A 21,506-nucleotide genomic window follows, 5' to 3' on the forward strand; every position below is an offset into this window, starting at 1 on the left:
TTGGGAAATTCTTGGCGCTCGTCCCTACTGCACCCCCTCCCTGGATGGGCGTAACAGCTACAGCAAGATTTACAGTGGCCGCGCCCAGACCTGACGCCCTGCAGTGTGGCTCTGGCCCTGCCTTCCCTCGGGGCCCACGGCGGGGTGCTAACCAGGGCCGCAAAGAACACCACATTCCGAGGCCTCCATGTGGTGATTGATGCTCAGACGTAAAACAAACTCATGAATGTTGTAAAGAGTTTTATAGACAGACACACGGCGCCGCCCCCGTCATGAAGGGTTAAAGTGAGATAACCAAGTGTGCGATGAGCTCCTAAGGGCACGCCGCCGCTGCCGTGCGTGTGGCAGGAGGAGGGCCGGGGGGCGCTGAAGCAGGGCAGGGGTGGGGGGAGATGCCTGACCCTGATGACTCCCACAGACGCCGCCCACTCCACTCCCACGCTCTCATGCTTACCCTCTTCCCCTTACCCCCCTCGTGCACTCCTCATCCCCCCTCAGCCGCCGCCTACGTCGCCTTCAGCACCGTCACTCATCATTACTATCGTGGCCGCTGTTACTATCATCATCCCCATCGTCAGCATCATCACCCTTATCTCGAATGAATTAAACTAATCTCTGCCAGTTGTTGTCCTATTATAGTCAGCATCAGTAGCAGTAGTAGTAGTAGTAGTTGTATGCTTATCATTATTATTCCTATTGTTGGTTCGCACACAAAGGCAGTCTGTATTATTTTTCTCGGCGGATATTTTATGAGGACAGGCTGCGGAGGTGCCTCAGGGGTGGGTGTTGCTCTAACGGGACCAAGCTGGCAAGGAGCCCCGACAAGACTCAGCGTTTAGAAATGAATATAATAATGAAGCGCTGCCGAGGTGTGTTGAGCGGCATGATACTGAGCTTCTGTCTCCTTTGTTTCAGCTGGTGAGGCGAGGCGAGGAGGAAGAGAGCGAGGTAGAGAGGATACAGGAGCTCTTTCCTCATGACGACCTGCGACTACACGAGAGAGACCCAGTCACCCAGGTAAGTCGTCCTTCCTCAGGTGCGCAGAGATACAGTCGCCAGGTCGTCTGATCGTTTTGGGCAGGTGTGGTGGAGGGAAGAAAGATTGTTCTCTCAGATAATGTTGGTGTGTTTTCATATAAAGCTGCATTTTTCTCCTTATTTTTGTTGTGCTGTGAGGGACCGGCGTCTGCCAGTCTTCCCCCGCTGAGTGCTGGCATGTCTTTGATGAGACAAACACATCATTATGCTTGGCTCACCCTTTTACTGATGGCGCAACACCTTCGAAACTCTGTCCTAAGTTTTGTTCCCATGTCTTATAATATATAAAACAAATTAGGCTCATAGTTTCGGTTATTCCTGTCTCTTTGGAGGAATAACTGCGGGAAAGTTTCGATCCCATCTTTGTTGTCGTTATTAGCTGGGGATGGTGTGTTTTGTCGGCGTGGGTGTGCCCGCCCGAGGGAGGGGGAGGGAAGCCATTAAGAAGACGAAAACAGACCCGGCTCTCCGTGTTTTCCTGACGAACGATAAGAAGTGACACTGTGACGTGCGTGGGGCGTCGCGCGGCGCTGCCCTGGTGAGGCGGACCCGCCCTCTCCCTCTCTCCCCGGGCCACTCCCACTCCCAGTTAGGGGCCAGATTGTGTGATGTATGCAAGCCCATTCCCTCGATATAGCCAGAGAAACTTTCCTCACAACGTTCAGGTCACCCCGATGACGACCTGAAGAATTCGCAGTCCATGCAGTTTCTTCCTCTTGACACCGTCGTGCCCTCTGCAGGTCATATTTGACTCATTGTTGGCGACGACTTTGGTATTTCTCTTCCTTTCTTCTTGTGACCCAGATCATCATTTCCGAACACCACGATTCCATTGAGTGTCAGTTTAGTTTCGCCTCTTTATTTTATCAATACTTTTACTTCCCTATTGGTTAATTCCGTAAACAGTGCCACAGACCTGTCACTAGTATGACCCGCCTCTCACAGCGCCTTGTCATCCGGAGGGGAAGAATACAAAAAAGTTTTGAATACTTTTGACAACAGATCGACCGTGACTGAGAGGAAGTCATCATCTTGCATGAGTGTTATCGTGAAAGTTCTGCACGGCTGGAGTGCTGATTTCCACAGCACTCGTCTGGTTGACGCACAATGGAAGCTCTGATTTTTCCGTGCAGTCCAGCATTCCCATACGCTCGTTGCGATACTTCAGCAAACACTACTGCATTTCCTCGTAAACTGACCATGTTTAACGGAGGGGTGACTCGCCTAGTTTCCCCCTCGGTCCACACCCAGCTCCCCCTGCTTCCCACACTCCCTATCCAGCCACCCAGCCCGCCATGGTACGTGAACATTACATAGTCATCTTTCTATTTACCTCGCGTGACCCAGTGTCCAGCGCGCTATTGTGAGGACGGTGACAGAAAGTTATTTGATCACACCAAAGTTTACTCTCCGGAAGCCCCGTGTGTTGGGAGCGTGATGGCCAGGCTGTGTCAGGACGTGAAAGCTCGGGTGTGATAGTGACGGGGGTGATGGTACAGGGATCCAGGCCGCCCACACTTACATACTTTCCCCTCCAGTGTTACCCCGCCCAGGAATTTCCTCGTGTTGGGTAAAAGGTGGCCTGGCGCCTTTATCGTGGCTGAGGCGTGCGACATAAGGGTGTTAGGTAATCGTAATCCTAAACATTGGAGCTCCGGTGCTGTGACGCCGCTGATAACCCCTCAGATTGCAGCCCCCGCGTCTCCCGATATGGAAGTTCTCCTCTAACTTTTGCAACTTTCAATGTGTCACTGCCCCTCTCTCCCCACTGCCGCCCACCGCCATTGACGCCACGATAAGGCACCTCACCCTCAACCCGGTGTAATGTTCCCAAGTCAGCACAATCCCCAATAATCAGCGGAGCGCGCCAACACTTTTTTTTTTAACAGAAGGTTATACAGACTGACAATGATCCAGCCTACAAGATCGCTGAGTCACGTGCAGTCTTACATTCCCATTGTTTCTCGCAGTGCGTCGGTCTTTTGAAGCGGCTACACGCATGGGATTAAGATTAAGCCTATCCGTTAAAGTGCTTGGCGATGTTAACGAAAACCGCGTTCCCTCCCCGGCATGTCGACACCTTCCTCGGCGGCGGTGAACGCGAGAGGAAGCTTGTTGTGTCACTGTGAGAGTCGGGGAGACGCGTGGCGGTAATGAGTTCGTCCCTGAGTCTCGGACACCTCTGGAATGCGTAATTTCCATCAGCCCCTCCCTCTCGGTATGTCTTCGAGTCGTCTTGTGGTGATACTGACATCTAACATTCATCTCCTTCCAAATGGCTCAACGAACTCCATTCTGCATTACCCCCAGCGCCTCCCTCTCAGCTTGTCTTCTTGTCGTGTGCATGGTTCTACTGGCATCTAACATATATCTCGTTCGAATGACTCCTCGAACTCCATTCTGCACTTTTTCCAAACGTTTCCAGCAAGAATGTGATTATTTTTCAACTAATTTGGATCCAGCAAATTCACGCACATCATTTTTTATTTTTTATTTAGAGATCTAGCATTCATCTTGTACCAAATGATTCCACGAACTCCACTCTGCATTCGCTTTCCAAACGCTTCCATGAAGAAACTTATTCTATCATATTTCAACACATCAGAATCCAGCAAACTCACTCATTACACATCTCATTCATTTTGACGACCTTGTCCACGGGCCCTCAACATTCTTTAACCTCCTTGATTCCTTCCTTATAAGTTGGCCTTGGCAATGCACGAACGATGGCAGATTCTTGCCCTTCTTCCTCTCGACATATCTCTCTGTAATCTTAATCCTCTTTTAGAATCTTGTCGTTAATGAAATTGAGTGAGAAGGTCTTCTGCGAGGGTGACTCAGCGGCGTCAAGGCTGTTCTCCATTGTGTTTTGATTCCTCGGCCACTCTCCCTGCAGCCTCTAATAACTCGACGCCCTTGTGCTGTGTTGGGCCGATGCTGCCTTCGGTGCGGCCACAGTCACGAGTAGTGTTTTGCGGGCTCAGTTAAGGGTAATATGACCTTCGGTAGCGTCCACTAACCTAACTTTCGTACAGGTTGCTTGTATAGTTTAGTCGCTTTGCTCTTCTTTTTTTTATCAATAGTGACTACTGTTTTATGTTGTGTTAGATAAATTGATGATGATACTCTATCCGCTTTTTTTTAATGCAATCACTGAACTTTTATTTGCTCTTTAAATGTTGTCTGCAATCCATTATTTTTTCTTAGCAAATTCATACCTATTGTGAAACTGTGTGTGTGTGTGTGTGTGTGCTCACGGTAATAGCTTTTATTCATTTGACTTTTCTAGTTTTTTTTCTATTTTCGGTTTGACGATGCAAATCAACACGAAATTCTATCACGGCTATTCCTTTTTTTTTTTTTTTTTTTTTTTTTTTTTACGCCACACGTAGTACAGTGATCCACTTTAGAAGAGAGTAACGAAGTTGGAGGGAAAGGCAGGAGAGAGAGAGAGAGAAAAAAAAATGTATATATAAAAAGGAATTCCACTTAATGGCGAGAAAGTTCGACACCAAAAAATATAAACAAGCCTTAAGAGAGACGTCAGTGCTACGAAAGAGAGAGAGAGAGAGAGAGAGAGAGAGAGAGAGAGAGAGAGAGAGAGAGAGAGAGAGAGAGAGAGAGAGAGTTCCTTTACACCTGGTTGGCTTTGTTTACCTCAAGCTAGGAGGTCATTACAGCAACTCAGGCCTCGTCAGCGTGTCGGACGAGTGTGTTAGAGTCCCCTCAAGCGATGCCGCCAGGGGAAGAAAAATGCCTTGGAATTGTTTAAGGAAGAGGAGAAAAATGGGAACGCAAGAAAACATGAGAAGTACCAGAATCTACACAAACGGGAGGAGGAAAAAGAAGAGGAAACTCGCCAGGAGAAGAAAATGCTTAGAAATTGTGTAGAAGGAAAACGGGAAGATAACAAGACATGAGGAGTGTCAGAATTTACATAAAGGGAGGAAGAAAAAAAGGAAACCAGAAGAAAATGCTTATAAAGTGTTTAAGAAAAAGAAGAAGAAGGAGTAGAGGGCAAGAAAAGATGAGGAGTACCAGAATTTACATAAGCAGGAGGAAGATGATGAAAAGCACTAGAAGAACGAAGAGGGTAAAGGGGAGGAGGGAAGAAAAGTTAAGTAAGAGAGAGAGGAATAGGAAGAAGAGGAGGAGGGAGGAGTAGGGAGAGAAGGAAGAGGAGAGTCGTAGTTCTGAGAATGATGATCTGTAGAGTCCTTGAAGTGTGGGAATCGAAGGATATTTGGTCAGTAGAAGGACAGTCAGTGAAGGACATTAACTTTTATGAGAGACAAAACATTCCCTCTCTCCTTTATCTATCTATCTTTCTATCTCCCTCTCTCTCTCTCTCACACACACACACACACACACACACACACACACACACACACACACACACACACACACACACACACCAACTTAAAGGCCACATTAATCTCTTCGTTTTATTTTTTTTCCTCCGTTCATCATTGTTCTTTGGTTCTTGCATTCTCTCCCTCGTTATTCTTTCACGCCATTCTCCTCTAAGCCCACACACACATCACACACACATCACACACACCAACTTAAAGGCTCATAATAATAATCCATTCTTCAATTAAAATTCCAACGGCTCTCATTTGTACCTGAATCGGTCTTTTGTTCTCTCTCTCTCTCTCTCTCTCTCTCTCTCTCTCTCTCTCTCTCTCTCTCGGTCTCTCTCCCATTCTCTCTCTCTCTCACCATCATCATCAACATCATTAGCACTCTCTCTCTCTCTCCATTCTTCAATTAAAATTCAAACCGCTCTCATTTGTCACTGAATCTCTCTCTCTCTCTCTCTCTCTCTCTCTCTCTCTCTCTCTCTCACTTACATAATGCAGCTCTTTTTGTTAATAGCTGGATAAAGACGTGTTTTTTTTCTGTTTTTTGCTTCTTGCAGCCAACTGACGTGCTTTCTGTGGATAGGAGAGAGATGGGGAAAGGGAGAAAGAAGGATTGAAGTAAAAGAAGGGAGGAGGGAGAGAAGGAAAGAATGGGAGAAAGAGTGAGATGAAGACATATGATGGAGAGAAAATGTAAGGGAAAGATGATGATTTGGAAGAGAAGGAAGGAAGAGAGAGGAAAGAGGGAGGGAGATAAGAATAGGATGGGAGAGAAGGAGAGATAAAGATTTGTGAAGAAGAGAATGAAGGGAAAGATGAGGACATGGAAGAAAAAGGAAGGGAAGGAGGGTGTGTGTTTTATTTGTGTGCGTGTGTGTGTTTGTGTGCCTGCGTTACGTCAAGCAAGTGATGGTCTGGTTGCTCAGGTGATTTACTGCACCTGTCGACAATAAGATAATGCCACAGGTATTTTTATCTCACTTATTATGGTTTCCTTCTCCTCCTCCTCCTCCTCCCAATCCATTTTTTTCTTTCTTCCCTCTTTGTATTATAATGTTCTGTACTACGTTTTCTACATTTAGACTTCATACACACACACACACACACACACACACACACACACACACACACACACACACACACACACACACACACACACACACACACACACACACCTTTATTTACCAATCCTACCTTTAATCCGCCTCGCCTTAGTCCTTCATCTCCCTTTAATACCCTGCATGTCATTGGCTCATCACCCACCAAGGTTACCGAGTTCGCTTCCTCTGACAGACTGCTGCTTTACCTCTAGCCTCGGCCTGTCCCTGTGGTAATGATTGGCTACACTGTTTGTATATCCCTTTCATTACCTTCTATAGTCTCAAGCTGGAACCCAAGGAAATCTCTTAATCTCCTTTCACGGTGTGCTGACGTAAGCGTGTTGAAAGAGGGAGGAATATAAAAGTTAGGGGGGTGGACTGTGAAAGGCGGGTTTATGTCCTTGGAGTTTCTGGTATTCACTTCCTATGGTTTAGTTGAGTCTGCGGTGGTGGCGTGGGTGGTGGCGCGCGTTTTCTTTGATGGGGGTTGCGTCATTGCCTTCATTCAGTGGTGCGTGCAGTGGTATACGGTATTGATATATTTTCTTTACTTTTTCTTAGGCGAGGTCATCGTTGTCTTGTCTATTATGAGAGAGAGAGAGAGAGAGAGAGAGAGAGAGAGAGAGAGAGAGAGAGAGAGTTGTGTCTGTGATCTCTTGTGTGTCCAGGAGAGCAATTACGATCATGGAGAAAGCCGTGTCTTCCACTTCTCCTTCCGGTGGTCACTCACGTTCCTCCCTTCCTCTTTCTCTCCACTCCCTCCCTTTACACAACGCTTTCCTCTTCCTTCCTTCCTCTTTCTCTCCACTCCCTCCCTTTACACAACGCTTTCCTCCCCCCCCCCCCTCTCTCTCTCTCTCTCTCCATCCATCTCCTATCCACCCTTTACTCGACGTTTTCCTCCTTCTCCTCCTCTCTTCCTGCTTCTAATGCCTTCCTCCTTTCTCCATCTTTCCTCCTCTCTTCCTGCTCCTAATGCCTGCCTCCTTTCTCTCCATCCATCCATCCTTTCACGACGCTTTTCTCTTCCTTCCTCTTCCTCTCGTCCTGCTCTGCTCCCCTTCCTGACGGCGTTACATTCACTTCTCTATATATTTACTTTTCTGCGTGTTTTTCCTCAGTGACGGTGGGAATTGAGCTTTCACTGTTACGTATGGGAAGTTGGTGGTATTTGATAAGGTCATTTAGTTGTTCTAGAGCTGTAAAGTATTCAATATGTGTTTTCTTTCATTCCCGTTGTTCGATTATGAGGTGACAATTTTCTGCGTATTTTGCACAGATGTAAAAACTCCCGTCTCATTTCCGTTTAACTGCGGAGTATCAGGAAGGATGAGAATCAGTCTGCGATCCTCTTTAGCCTCCCCTCTTTCTGGTAGTCTCGCTTGGGATCGCAGGCACGCCGCCCCCCGCCCGGCACGCCCTCCCGGCCGTCGTGTGTCTGGCTGGGCTGGTCACGGCGCAGTGCTGGCGAGGAAAAAAGTCGGCCGCCAGACATGTATGATTTCTCGTGGGAAATTTCTCCGAGATTTCACTTTTAGGGAGGGGCGTTGCTATCGGGTGAATTATGGCATTTTTCCCCTTCCGAATTTCAAGGTGTGGGAAAAATATGTAAATTTCTTTTGATTATAAAGTGACCAGTTTATTTCCAAAGACAGATTCTCTTCATGGGGGATGAATTGCGTTTACTTTTCACTGTTTCGTGTATGATTATTTCGTTCTCTTCGTACTTGAAATCCTGTTTATCCTTCACAATAAAACTTGAAGCCTCGCTGGCCGTGGTGGTGTAGGCGGAGCGGCCGCAGAGCCCCAAGTCAAGCGCCGCGTCTCAAGGTCGCGGGCAGTGCATCAGTACCCAGGATCAGCTTCCCGCCGCCAGGAAGGTCGAGGGCGTCAGTGCCCGCTCGCCCCGCCATGCAGTACTGACTGCAAGCGGAGGCAAACTATTTCTAGAGAAGTTGTATCTTGGTGTCCCGTCGTTATAATCACTACTTACTGTGCAGTAAGATCAAATAAGTTGTATGGATCTCGCTGCACGATGAGGATCACGATCCGGTAAAAAAAAATATGATAGATTCAAGCACAGAAAGCGTCGTTCTCTCTCTTTGGTGTGGCACGGTTTGAAATTTTGTGCCGATATTAATTTGTGAAACATTCCACTTGGAATAGCTTGTTTGTGTGTGTGTGTGTGTGTGTGTGTGTGTGCGCGCGCGCACCTATGTAGTCACACAAGTTTTCCACTTGTTTTCTTTACAGTTTCCCCGAAACGTTAAATAACGATAAAAAAAATAAAATAAACGTGTTGCACTCACTGTGGCACATTTTGCATTGGCTGTCATGCAGCGATGTTGATGGCCATGCTTTTTATGGCTGAAAAGAGTCTTTTAGAATAGGGAAAGGGAAAGTCGAGGCTTTCTCTGCTGCGGCTGCTAATGAGTTTTGCGTGTGTTAGGCACCGCCCGTGTGTGCTCCCCCGCTCCCGCCCCTCGCCCCCCCCCCTCCCTCCCTTCTAACAGGTGTGCCGTTTGTTGTTTTCTTTAATTATATTCATGAGTGTGTAGAAACATGGTAATAAATCATGGTGTATAGGTAAGTCCTTCGCACCTCACCCCGCCCCATCCATTAGCCTTTCCCTGCAAGGAATCGCCGAGAAAAAATTGCAACATTTTCGACATCATTTAACGTAGCTACGATCCTCGTATGTACCAGAATGAGATTTAAATATCCCGGTGTGACATCTCCGGGTGAGGCTGTAGACCTAGGTGTCGGGAGGCGCGGGTGGACGGTGACAATCGTGACCCAGTTCAGACGGTGATCACTCTGCGCGGCGGCGGGAGTGGCGGTGCGCACGGCAGTGGCGTAGTGGGTGGCGCCTCTTGTGGCTGGTGGTGTCTGGCGACGAACAAGAGGAAAGTGACCACGGACGGCGCCACTGCCATCCGTCCCTCCGTTCGCTCCGTCATCAGTTTACATGGAAGCGGCCGTAGCGCCGCTGCTCCCTGGATCTACGTGACGTGCGTGGCGGCCAAGCAACACAACAAGCATGAGGAGGTTTCGCAAACACCATGCTCGAGAGAGTGTGAGTGGAGTGTTATTCGTCGCTGTGTTTGATTTGTTGTGACTTATTAGTGATGCTCCTGTGAAGTCTGTGTGTGCCTGTGTTGCTTCGTCTGGTGCTGCACCCGTGTATGTGTGTAGTGGCTGGAGTGGGTGGCTTGACTCGTGGTCACGTGGAGGGCCTCAAGGACCACTTTGGGAAGAACAACTTTGTCCCGCCTCGTGAAACATCAGTCACGGTCAACTTGCTGCAATCATGTGGTAAACTCGAACAAATTCTTCCTTGTCGTTTCCTTGTTTGTTATCATTTGTACCGAGACTGAAAACTATACTCAGCCAGCCTTTAGTAGACGTGTGATAGCATACTACGGCTGAGCTGTCCATTGGGAACAACGCTAAAAGCTGTGACACTCTCGAAGTGAGATTCTTGGCGGAGGTAATAGGTCGATGCTCCTCTCCCCTGGGTGGAACCCTGCGGCCCCCCTGGCCGTGTGGCCGAGTATAGCACGACGCATAAACACAGATCTGCATGCCTCTGGAATTGTCTCGTGTGAAAGCGGTGCAACAACAGCTTCCAAGGACCTTTTATTATAGTGTGCGAACAGTTCCTCATGAGTGAAACTCACTTGCACGGATCAGACGTGTCCATGGAGCAGCCTGTTCCTGGAAGTGTACTGCTGGCCGAGGGCAGGGAGGGCCAGCCGCCCTATACATGTTGAACCTAAGTGGCGAACATAAGAGGTTAGGTGTTTTATTAACGAGGAATAGCAAAGTACATGATTGCGCGCGCGCGCGCGCACACACACACACACACACACACACACACACACACACACACACACACACACACAAACGAGCGGGCAAATATCGTTTTCTGTTTGTCACCAAATTACATATATACTTCATACTCTTTTGAGCCTTGAATGAAAAAAATAATAATAATCCGAGAGTTGCACATTTTTGCGGTCTTTAGATATGTCTGGCGAATTGTCAGCTGATTCCACAAGAAAATTTATTCATCATTAAAAGAGAAACATTATTTTTTTCTCCGTTAACAAGGCAAAGTAGGTTTTCTTAGCGTCCACCCCCACAACGTTCCGCATTGGTAAGGCCAATAAAGCTGTATAAACCACTTTCCATGGTTTCCACTGACCGAATATTCATGCGATTTGCTAATCTTTCGTTTCACGCTAACCAATTCATTTTTTTATGATTAACAGAGGGTTATGTTGTTGTTTTCTTGTTCATGTTTTCCCGTTTCTGTTATACTTAAAAAAAACAATCAATAACATTTTAAACTTGAGACAGAGCCGGTGTCTACATTATCGGCGAAGGGTCTGTAAGTACCCTGGGGAGGCTTAGCCTCTGTCCGTCAAGCACCCGAGGCGCCGCGCCGCGCCCCTCCTCCCCGCCCCCCTGGCTCACCTGCCTCGGGGGAGAGCGGCCACACCTACTCTCTTCCACTCGCTGTGCCTACACTTCTTTCTGTATATGTCAGGGTTCTGGTATAGGTACTCAAAGGAATCTGCATTACTAAGAAACGCATAACTGTCTGTACTTGATGATAGGTTTGATGATATTGACTCCTTATAGGATCATTTTTTTGTTCATTACCGACTTGACAATATTTTTACGGACCAAAGATGATAGAGTTTGCACAAGAATATTATTTGGGTGTCTTTCAGTGATCGGCTCGCATTTCCTGACCCTATAATTCAGATGCACTGACCAGCAGCCTTCGTCCCTCCCTGGACCCCGGCCCGCCACGGCCTTGGTGGTGGGGGCGCTTAGCTTGACGTCAGTGGTGCTTTGTGCGTGGCTTAGATCCCTCGCATAATTCCGCTGAGCCTTTTCATGGAGCACGTGCCGTTCGAGATTTTCTACACAAAAGAGCTGCCTCCTTTGTTGTAAAAAAAAAAAAAAAAATCATCACTCACGAGACTTGCATTATTACAAACACGGACGTCTAAGAACATTGTGATCTTGTAACATTTGACGTAAAACCATCATGGTGCAGATAAATGATATTGATCATATAAAAAAAAATATTTCACTAAATAAAAAATAAGCTTCACATTCATAGGACGAGCCGAGAGCAGGACACGCAGCCCCAGTGATCTACGATGTAGGGCCACAGGCACGTTCGCTGCCAAGCCGTTCTTAGCCTCGCGATGGTGGGCTTGGAGTCTGGCCTTTAATCCTCTCCCCCCATAGTGGTGTGCTACAGCTACGGGCATATCGCACTTTACCTTCAGCAATTTCTGTCAAGGGAGCACCGTGGGCCAAGCAGGATCATTCATTACGGCGGCATAATATAAATTCACCCACACTAACGAGCTCGGCCCGACACCATCACCAGCCTCTGCGAGACAGCAATGGGCCAGCACACGGTGGAAAAAAGGAGGGCGCGCGGCGGGCAGCATGCAGGATGAGACTCAACGGCAGGAAGGGAAGGGGTTAGGCGAGCCGGGCGAGCAGACTTCCGCAGTGTGCACAAGTGTGTCGCCGCGAGCACGAGCATGCAGTCACCCTCACGCACCCTACCGCCCTCATCCCCCACTAGGTGCCTCTTCTACGGTGCTGCTCTCACTCTCTCCTTCCTCCCCCCCCTCCCTATCTCTTTATTTATGCCTCCGTACACTATGTCCTTTTTTTTTTTCTTCTTTTTTCCTTAGTATGGCAATATTAACTCCATTTCATTTTGGGGTTTGGTTTTCTGTTATTAGTATCGATTCCTTTGTGGTACTCTCTTTTTCGTTCCCCATCTAGTCTAGCATTCTTTCCATCTAGCTCTTTCTTCAACGGTTTGTTATGTGCCGTAAATAACATTTCTAGATAAGATCGACTGGGCTCTTGTCTCTCATGTGCACACCAGCTCACGAACTTTCTGACGTAGAGGAGTCATGAGAGGCAATGCTCAGGATTAATTCTAGTGTTTTATATTTACCTAATGAGAGAGAGAGAGAGAGAGAGAGAGAGAGAGAGAGAGAGAGAGAGAGAGAGAGAGAGAGAGAGAGAGAGAGAGAGAGAGAGAATCAGCAAAACAAGAACGAACATAATAAGAATGAAAATAGATTGGGAGAAAGGGAGAATGCGCACGTCAGACATCTGCTGCGAGTCTCCAGGAAATTGTTTACCAAAAAAAAAATGTTAAGTTAAAAGAAGAGGAAATGTGATGATCGCCCAACCCTCCTCCTCCTGATTGACTAATGGCTGTGGTCGGTCCGGCAGGCGCGAAAACAACGACGTGTATGCTCGCAGATGACGACATAAGTGTGAGTTTGTGACGCCGACAACGACAACGATAAAGCCGTTTCGTAATTATCGCTCTCCTCCCTTCACGGCTGGGTGTCTCACTGTCTGGGGCCTTTCTCTCTCTCTCTCTCTCTCTCTCTCTCTCTCTCTCTCTCTCTCTCTCTCTCTCTCTCTCTCTCTCTCTCTCTCTCTCTCTCTCTCTCTCTCTCTCTCTCTCTCTCTCTCTGTTTTTCCTCTTCGTTGTGATAGTGACGTAACTGCAGGAGTTTTATTTACATTCTGTTTTACTGTTTTAGTGCAGCGAGCGGATCCCTTTTAGCTACTTTTCTTATAGTTTTGTTTGTTTTTTGTATAGTTGTGAAAGTAGCCTCGTGGTTTTATTAGCTCTTGTTTGCTTGTATCGTGTTGGGAGAAGATCCTTGTGTTGGTTGGCTCCTTGTTTTGCTTTGCGTCGTTGCTGTTGTTTTATTGAAGTAGTGAAAGGCAGCTCGTCCTCGTCTCGTCTGGCTCGCAACATATGGCGTGCAGTAATGTAGTAGTAGTAGTTGTAGTAGTAGTAATAGTGGTAGTATCAGGAGAATCAAGACACCTCTCCTTCCGAAATTAACCTCCCTTTTGGCCTCACGTTCTGTTTTCTTTTCTTTGAGCAGCATTTAGCGAGCCTTTTTTGTTTCTGTAGTTGTCTTTTGCCCTTGAGCTGCCTCCTTTGCCGTAAAAGAATAGTAGTAGTCGTAGTAGTGTCGTCTATGCGTAGGTGGTCGTAGTGCAGCGCCTCCACATATGCACACTGCCTCCCTGACTTACTCGTGTTTACCCTTCAGCTTTCTCCAATGTTTTCTTTCCCAGAGTGTCATTTGTTTCCCCCCTCCAGCAAGTCGTCATAAGTTCCCTTTACCTGGAGTACAGAAATAGCCCCTCCCCGCCCCGTCCCGCCTCTCCCCTCCTCTCTCCTTCCCTCATGTGCTCGGCTAGCCAGTCCCCTCGAGGCGTGACCAACAATACTTACGCTGGCCACTGTTTCCGGCACTTCTAACCCTCCCACGCGCCTTTTCTCCTCCTCGTCAGCGCTACACCACACCACTGACACACTCCTTACTCCTTGCCTGTACTGACACACTTATATACAGGCTTCCTCCCTTCCCCTCGCCTCTTCCTGCCTCTTAGTTGATCCCTTGTCGTCTCATCATTTTGGGTTGCTGCTCTTTTTTGTCGCCACGCTTGCCATGCGGGGTGGTGTTGACGTGCTGTTTTTCTTTTTCGTTTTTATTTTTTTTACCGTCACCAATGGAAGACGTCCCTTTGTACCCCTGTTTTTGTTTCCAGTGTCTTGTTTCATGTTAAGATGTATCGCTGTAATAGTATAGCTTATTCCTCATACAATGGATCTTAATGTATTCCCAAAACGTTATCGAAGTGTGTTGTCCGAGTTGCACGGTTTACAATATAAGAAGGGAAATTTTGATACAATGCGGCGGTCAGATGGAGAAGTGAAATGGTACGTTACCCTCAGTCATACCTTGTGATGCACTGATTCGTTACTAAGTGAATATTTCTCTTTCTAATATCTCTCCGTCTCTCCGCCCGCGTTATCCTGCTGTGTGATAAGCTGTCAAACAAATCGAATAATGTCCCTCCTAAACGCATCTCTTAAACGTATTGTCTCAGTTCCTTGGGTTACGATACAAGGAGAATTTTGAAACAATCGTGGGAATCAAGTGGAGCTGTGAAAAGGTGCGTGACGCCGGCCAGGGCCTCTCCGGAACACAGTTGAATACCTATCCACCCAGCAATGAGTCAGACAGTGGGTGGATGGTTGGTTTGTTCATGACTCACTGCACCCGCCAGCACGCCCTTCTTCCGCACCTACATACTCAGGACTCAAGAATTCCCGTCTCTTCCTCTACACCAGCCCGCTACGCGAGAGGACACATGCACTCACACACACACACACACACACACACACTCACTTTTCCTAAGATTCATTACCTCGCTGTATTGACTCAGACGGAGCATATATTTACTCAGTGAATTCAAATATTTCGCCACCACCGTCCCTACTGACGTCACCCGCACCTTGAAAGATGAGGCGCCGACTAATGACTCGATAACTTGTGCCGAGGGAGCGTGGGAGGGATGCGCGGGGTGACGGTGGGAAGGGAAAGGCAGGGATGGAAGTGAAAGGACAGGGTGAGAGGGCACGGCGGAGAGGGGGCGCGTGTGTAGCGAACCCTGGCAGTGAGGGTGAATGGGCTTGTGCAACGTGTGTGTGCGCGCAACCCCCCAGACGGATGGTAGAGAGATACCCAATTCTTTCAAGGAGGAGGCCCAATAACGGGGCTGAGGGTGTCGGAAAGAGCCCACCTTTCCACCCCCATGGTAACTGATAGGTCTCGAACCCACGCCTTAGCACCCCGCCGAAGCGCAAGGCAAAGACGCTGCCACGGGACCACGGGAGCCCCCGCGTGTGTGTGTACCCCTGAGCATCGAGGGCCGTGGGGAGGGACGTCTTGGTCATGGCCGAAAAGACGGAATGAAAATGCAAGTGGCTGTGTATCCTGTCAGCCCGATTGTTTGTGTAGCATTTGATGAGTGAGTGAGAGAGAGAGAGAGAGAGAGAGAGAGAGAGAGAGAGAGAGAGAGAGAGAGAGAGAGAGAGAGAGAGAGAGAGAGAGAGAGAGAGAGAGAGAGAGAGTCCCCTTTTTTATCCGTCCCTGTCCCTTTTCCCCAAGATCATCCTTATATCGTACGGCTGCTGTCCCTCCCTCCACCCTGCCTTTCTCTGATTCGTTCCTCTATAATTCTCCTTGACTCTCCCACTCTCCATATTTTTCCTTTAGTTTTCCCCTCTATCCGCCTCCTCCTGTCCGTCCCGCCCCTCAGCTCCTCTGTCCACGCTGCTTTTTTCTTCATACACATGTGATCTCGTGGCGGTGGTGGTGGTGGTGGTGGTGGATGGTGATGAAGGCTGCATTATGTAAGTATGGTGTTGTATATCATCGTGTGCGCGTACACACACACACACACACACACACACACACACACACACACACACACACACACACACACATGTAGGGTCACGTACGCAAATAAACACTCCGACGGCTCTGTGTCTTGATTAATTATGTACATTGACAGTTTTGTTTATGCTGGACACACAAGCCAGGCCCATTTAGGCAGTGCGTGACTCTCCCACTATCTCTTATAAACACACACACACACACACACACTTTCATTTTTCCTACATCCCTCACGTATTACCCTGACATGGAGGAGTTTATTTATCCTTCTGTTACTCCTTCGGTACCTTTCGCTTCGTGGTCAGCATCATCAGGATTCCCGCAGTGCTCAGGTCAGCGGTGTAGGGAGGACCGCACATTGCTCGCCCTGTGTCCTGGTGGTCCCTCCCAACACCGTACAGATTGTTTATTGGTGTCCGACATTCCCCTTTTGGTATTACATTCCCTCAGGACGGACCGCGTTGCATAGTAATCTCCTGGCCAGGCTATACAGAGGCGGGGCGCAGTGGTGGAGCTCTCCCGTCAAGCCTCGCGTGTGTATGTGTGTGTGTGGGGGGGGGGGGGGAGTGGCGGGCAGTGCGTAGGGTCGCCCCGGAGGTCATAGTGCTCCCTCAGAGGTCATGCGGTTAGTCTGTGCCCCGTCTAATGGAGGGTCAGCGACGCCCCTCAAGGGATGCTGCCAACTGGTCTGGTTTCGTGTTCCTGATATTCATAAAGTGAATTAAATCCTGTTTCACTATTATCAACATCTAGACCTTATTTCATATCCGTGACCCGAATATCTTCTTTATAATGGTTGTCTTAAGGAAAAATACATATAGTTAAAATAAATAACACACACACACACACACACGTCCAAATACGGTTTCCGCTCAGCCAATACCGGCCAAACGCAGCGCTCCATTGCCGCTGCCCTCCAGTTCTCGGGTGTATGAATTAGCACTGTAATCAGGGGAAGGAATGCAGGTGTGAGCGCCCGCGGTGACACCTGGGTGCAGGGGCTCGCCGGGATGGGCAGCTGTGACCCGACGACAGCTCCACTTGAGTGAAAGGTGACCAGTCTTGATAATAAATACGCTTGTCCAGTTTGTGTGTACAATATATAACGCATCGGGCGAATATTTCCTAGCCGCTACCACCTTGTTATTAGTATTCACCTGCGGTCACTCAGGTAAACTTGTGGCTCCGACTACCTGGCAGCGCACACCTGACCTGAGGGTGTGGTGTACCCGGGGCGTCGCTTGGAGGGGTGGGGCAACGCCGGTGATGAGGCTGTCTCTATAGGCCCCGAGGGAGGAGGGGAGGGGGGTAACCACTGGGGTAACGCAGGTGAGGAGGCGCCCCGAGTGTAGGTAGGACGAGAGGTTGCCGCGTCGACTCTTTTTTGACGGAAGGAAAAAATAATTCGTGGTTTGGGAAACGAATGTGTTCTATAGGAGGAAAAAAAAGTCGTGCTCGAGGAAACAATTATCTTCTATAGGGTAACGTTTTTCCCATTACTTATCGTGCCTGATCTTCCTACAAAACTGAGGTTCCCAAAGTATTACAATCTAAAGTGTGTGAAGGTTGTAATTAAAATGTTCTATACTGCCCTGTAGTGCTTTATACTCTATGCCATTTTGCTTGATATTTGGTTGTACCTTCGAAGCATTTTGGGTTCACTACACTCCCTCCCTTCGCTCCTGATGTGGGAATCTTGTCACAAAAACTGCCCGGACTGGTAAGTCAGGATCCATAAACTTGACTGAGGCAGCAGTGATTCGCGAGCTTCTGGATCATTCTAGTATAAAGTCAACATCAAAGAGGCACACCCAAAGGTCATTCAGTTCATTTCTCCCTGTGTATGAACGTGAGGCTCGGATTATTCTTTTTTACCAATGTTTTTGTTTTCGTTTCCTTCCAGAAGATGAAAGGGCTCATGAGGAAGCGGTCGACCACGGCAGCGCGTTTGCAGCGAGCCTTCAGTGCTAAAGGCTTGCGAGGCCCCCACGCAGACAACCAGCACAACAACAACAAAGATGCGGCCAACAACAACAACAGCAACAATGGCAGTCCCGGCGGAGGGCTGCCCCCGAACAGAACGCGAGAGGGGCGTCCCAAGAGACAGTTCATCATGGAGACGCCGGCCACCTTCACCACCGTGAGTATATGCCCGGCCTGTATGTTCATTCCTTAAGACAATACATACACACATACACAGAGGCAAATATACACACACAAACGTACACATACAACCACAAAAATAAACGTACACAAAGAAACAAGAGTAAACATACGGATAGAAGCAAGCAAACAAACAAAAACACGCATGCATAAACAAACATTAGTAAGCACAAGCAAGCAAACACTCTCTCTCTCTCTCTCTCTCTCTCTCTCTCTCTCTCTCTCTCTCTCTCTCTCTCTCTCTCTCTCTCTCTCACACACACACACACACACACACACACACACACACACACAAAGCCCCACCCTCCGTTGTCTCAGGCTATAGGTCCGTCCTCCGTAGACTAATGCCGCCTTGCCCTTTTTTAGCGTGCAGTAAAGCGGAAGGCGTGCACCGCTGCCTTTTTCTCCTCACTAAGGCGGCGTGATGGGCGTCGCGGCCGTGGGAGGGGCGCGTTCAGTGACCCTCGATGTCAAAGATAAGAGTTGGGCTGATGGCGGCATCGGCACAGCGTCAGGTCAGACCCGGTAGCGGTACTCACTCGTTCCTGTGGTATTTGCGGTCATTATTCATACATACGTGACATGTATGAGAGTGCAGTAATATCTCCCCGGCCCGAGGTCAATGGAGGGGCACCGGCGCACAGTTAGCATCCTGCAGGGAACATGTCTCAGAGCACCGCCGCCGCCTCTCCCGCATCCCTCCAACCCTTCCCGTGCTCCTGGCGGCGGATGTTGCGTCCCTGGTGGGAGTTCAGCCAATCATAATCCAGCCCACCAGGTCCCGGTTAACCTGGCTTGAAGGGCAAAGTAGGGTCGCGACCTGAGACCAAAGACGGCGTGCACTGTGCAGCCAAGTAGGTGAAGGGTGGAGTGCCCGCTCGTGTACCCAGGAAAGTAGTGTTGTAAGCTATGGACATTTGCTGTTACAGTCCACTGATTGTGCGCTTCTGCATTGTCTTCTGAGTGGGCGTTTCAACTGACTGGAGTACTGCGGAGCTGGAGGAAGCAAGGCTGGGGTAGGGTACGGGAGAGGAGAACCACTATGTATGTAACTGTCAATCTCGTGGATGTGGGCGTCAGCAGTGATACCCTGTCAGAATGTTTTGCTCATTAGTCGTAGTCTGATTTTCCCAGGCATGTATTCCTCATCCCCGTCCCTATCTCTCTTTTATCTGTCGATGTATCTATCTATCGATCTATCTTATCTTACGCTCCCGCATATAAACGAGTACAAATATTCGTTCATACATATATGATAGGTTCTCCTCGCATTGAAGTAACAAGAGTAGAGGAAACATCCCGCGCTACTCTTGAAGCCTGACACCGTTGCATAAGTTACTACACTATCCGACCCTCGCCTTCCTTCCCCCCGCACATACGATCTCACAGCGTCAGACCCTTCCTTGGCCTTGGTCAGACCCAACGCCGCCGTCCCTACCCACCTGCTTCCTTCCTCGTGTTCTCCCCAAACAATGATTCACAACACTTTCCTTATCCCGCAACACAGTCGAGCCTCCACGGAGTGCCTCGCCAACTCTCCCAACAGTCACACTACACACGTCGCACACAGTTTTGCGTAACTTCTCGGATTCTTACACGCACACAAGTTAACAATAGATTATTTACTGAAGTTGCTACGTGAGACTGTTGGTGACCAGCTCCTCATGTTACCTCACAGCACCTCAAATATCTTGCTCTAACCATGATCCGCTAGCCAGGCATTCTTATCCCACGCCGCCATCTCCAGCAGCAAAACAATCGCCACCTCCTGCTAAGCTTCATCACGCACTGTCTTGCATCACCTATTATCTCCACGGCGCCACGCCCTCTTGCGCTACTCTATGCACCGTCCACCTCTCCACCTCCAGTCCTGCACCAACACCTTCCCTGCGTATGCCTCCCCTCTAACCTCTCCTCTTTATCCTTCTCCCCCTTGCGGCCGCCTCCCCTTCCTTCCCACACAAACACTTAAGAACCGATCGGCACAACGGGGCTCTGTGCGCGGCCGGAGGGGAGGGGCAGGTGGCGAGGCGCGAGATGCAGGCTGACGCAAGGGAAAGAATTATAATAAACATTGGTGGTTCACCCTCTCCCCCCCCCCCCCAGCCCTCCCTCCCCTCCCTTACTCCTCCACCTGATGGGGAAGATCGAAAACCAGACCAACGTTTCAACACCGGATGTCTGTTGTGCTGTTTAATGATGATAATAATAATAGTAAAAATAATGATGATATTGCACAGTAGAAATAGTAGTAGTAGTCGTAGTAGTAGTAAAGGTAGTAGTGGTAGAAGTCATAGTAGTTGTAACAGTAATAATGATAATAATAATAACGTTAATAATAATAGTAATGATAATAATACTTACCATAATGAGCCTCGTTAAACTATCAGTACGCTCAGTAATGCCTCTCACACCTGACCTCATTAGCACGGCACTCGGATGGATCTCATTATTAAAGCATTTACGTTTTTTCCCATTGTCACTACCGGCGCCGCGGGGTGAAGGGGGGTAAGGGGGGACGAAGCAGATCATCAATGCGTCTGGCTTGCTCACCGTTAGGACTTAAAGAAAATGCGATGCTTGGAGTGTTGTTGATAGTGTTGATTATTCTGCGCTCTTAGCCAGTCGATAAATGTATGATAATATTTTCCTCACTTTATCCTCTGATCCGCGTCTCCTGCGATTATTTGAGCAGCCTTCACTCGACGCACACAAACCACATCAGATTTTTTTTTCTTCGGAGTGAATCAACATATTGCATCAGCGCGATTAAGATTAAGTCAACGTGCTCTCGCCGCCTGGTTAAATTGTTACTTCTTATCAGCTGCTGCGAGACGTAACTGGTGATGAAGATGCAGTAACGCGTAAAATATAAGTTGCAGGTTGAGTTAAAGCGAAAAAAAAAAGCTTACGGTTACCAAAGAATGTTGTTGCTGCATCACACGAAGAAGTTGTAGTAGTAGTAGTAGTAGTAGTAGTAGTAGTAGTAGTAGTAGTAGTAGTAGTAGTAGTAGTAGTAGTAGTAACAGTAGTAGTAGTAGTAGTAGTATAAATGGTGTGACGTAACATTACTTACTACGGGCATGGAAAATAGTGGCTGATGTGTGAAATGTACAGTGATGAGGCCGTAGGTTTTTTCAAGCCTCTACCCATAAGATATGTTTACTGATGATAATAAGTGTGTGTGTGTGTGTGTGTGTGTGTGTGTGTGTGTGTGTTGAGGGGGGGGGGGGGTGCGCCACGTGGCAGGAGAGACGAACACACGCGTTTAATGACTTGCGGTATTTTCAGTTTTACGCCTAAATCTTTCCTATTCTTTGTTCACTGTTGTCTTGTCCCAGTGGAGGCTCATTAAAACGCGCGATTTTTTTTTTTCTCTTACAGACCTTGGTTTTGAGTATCTTGCTAACACACACACACACACACACACACACACACACACACACACACACACACACACACACACACACACACACACACACACACACATTAATAAAAAAGAAGCTATAATGAAC

At 48.3% G+C, this 21,506-nt stretch overlaps 1 protein-coding gene across 6 annotated transcripts in view; it reads left to right on the plus strand.

The window, feature by feature from the left end:
- The window catches only part of LOC127007108 (uncharacterized), a 115,098-nt gene that overhangs the window by 79,577 nt on the left and 14,015 nt on the right, over positions 1–21,506 (plus strand). For 5 of the 6 annotated variants that reach the window (XM_050877720.1, XM_050877724.1, XM_050877722.1 and 2 more), the window contains 2 exons: positions 916–1,017; positions 17,732–17,968. In XM_050877720.1, the coding sequence (XP_050733677.1) occupies positions 916–1,017; positions 17,732–17,968 (339 nt within the window). Of the gene's footprint in view, positions 1–915; positions 1,018–9,373; positions 9,579–17,731; positions 17,969–21,506 lie in introns of those variants that run through there. The other variant, XM_050877723.1, reaches the window with a different exon arrangement.

Source organism: Eriocheir sinensis, chromosome 34, assembly GCF_024679095.1.
Source record: "Eriocheir sinensis breed Jianghai 21 chromosome 34, ASM2467909v1, whole genome shotgun sequence".
Lineage (NCBI taxonomy): Eukaryota > Metazoa > Arthropoda > Malacostraca > Decapoda > Varunidae > Eriocheir > Eriocheir sinensis.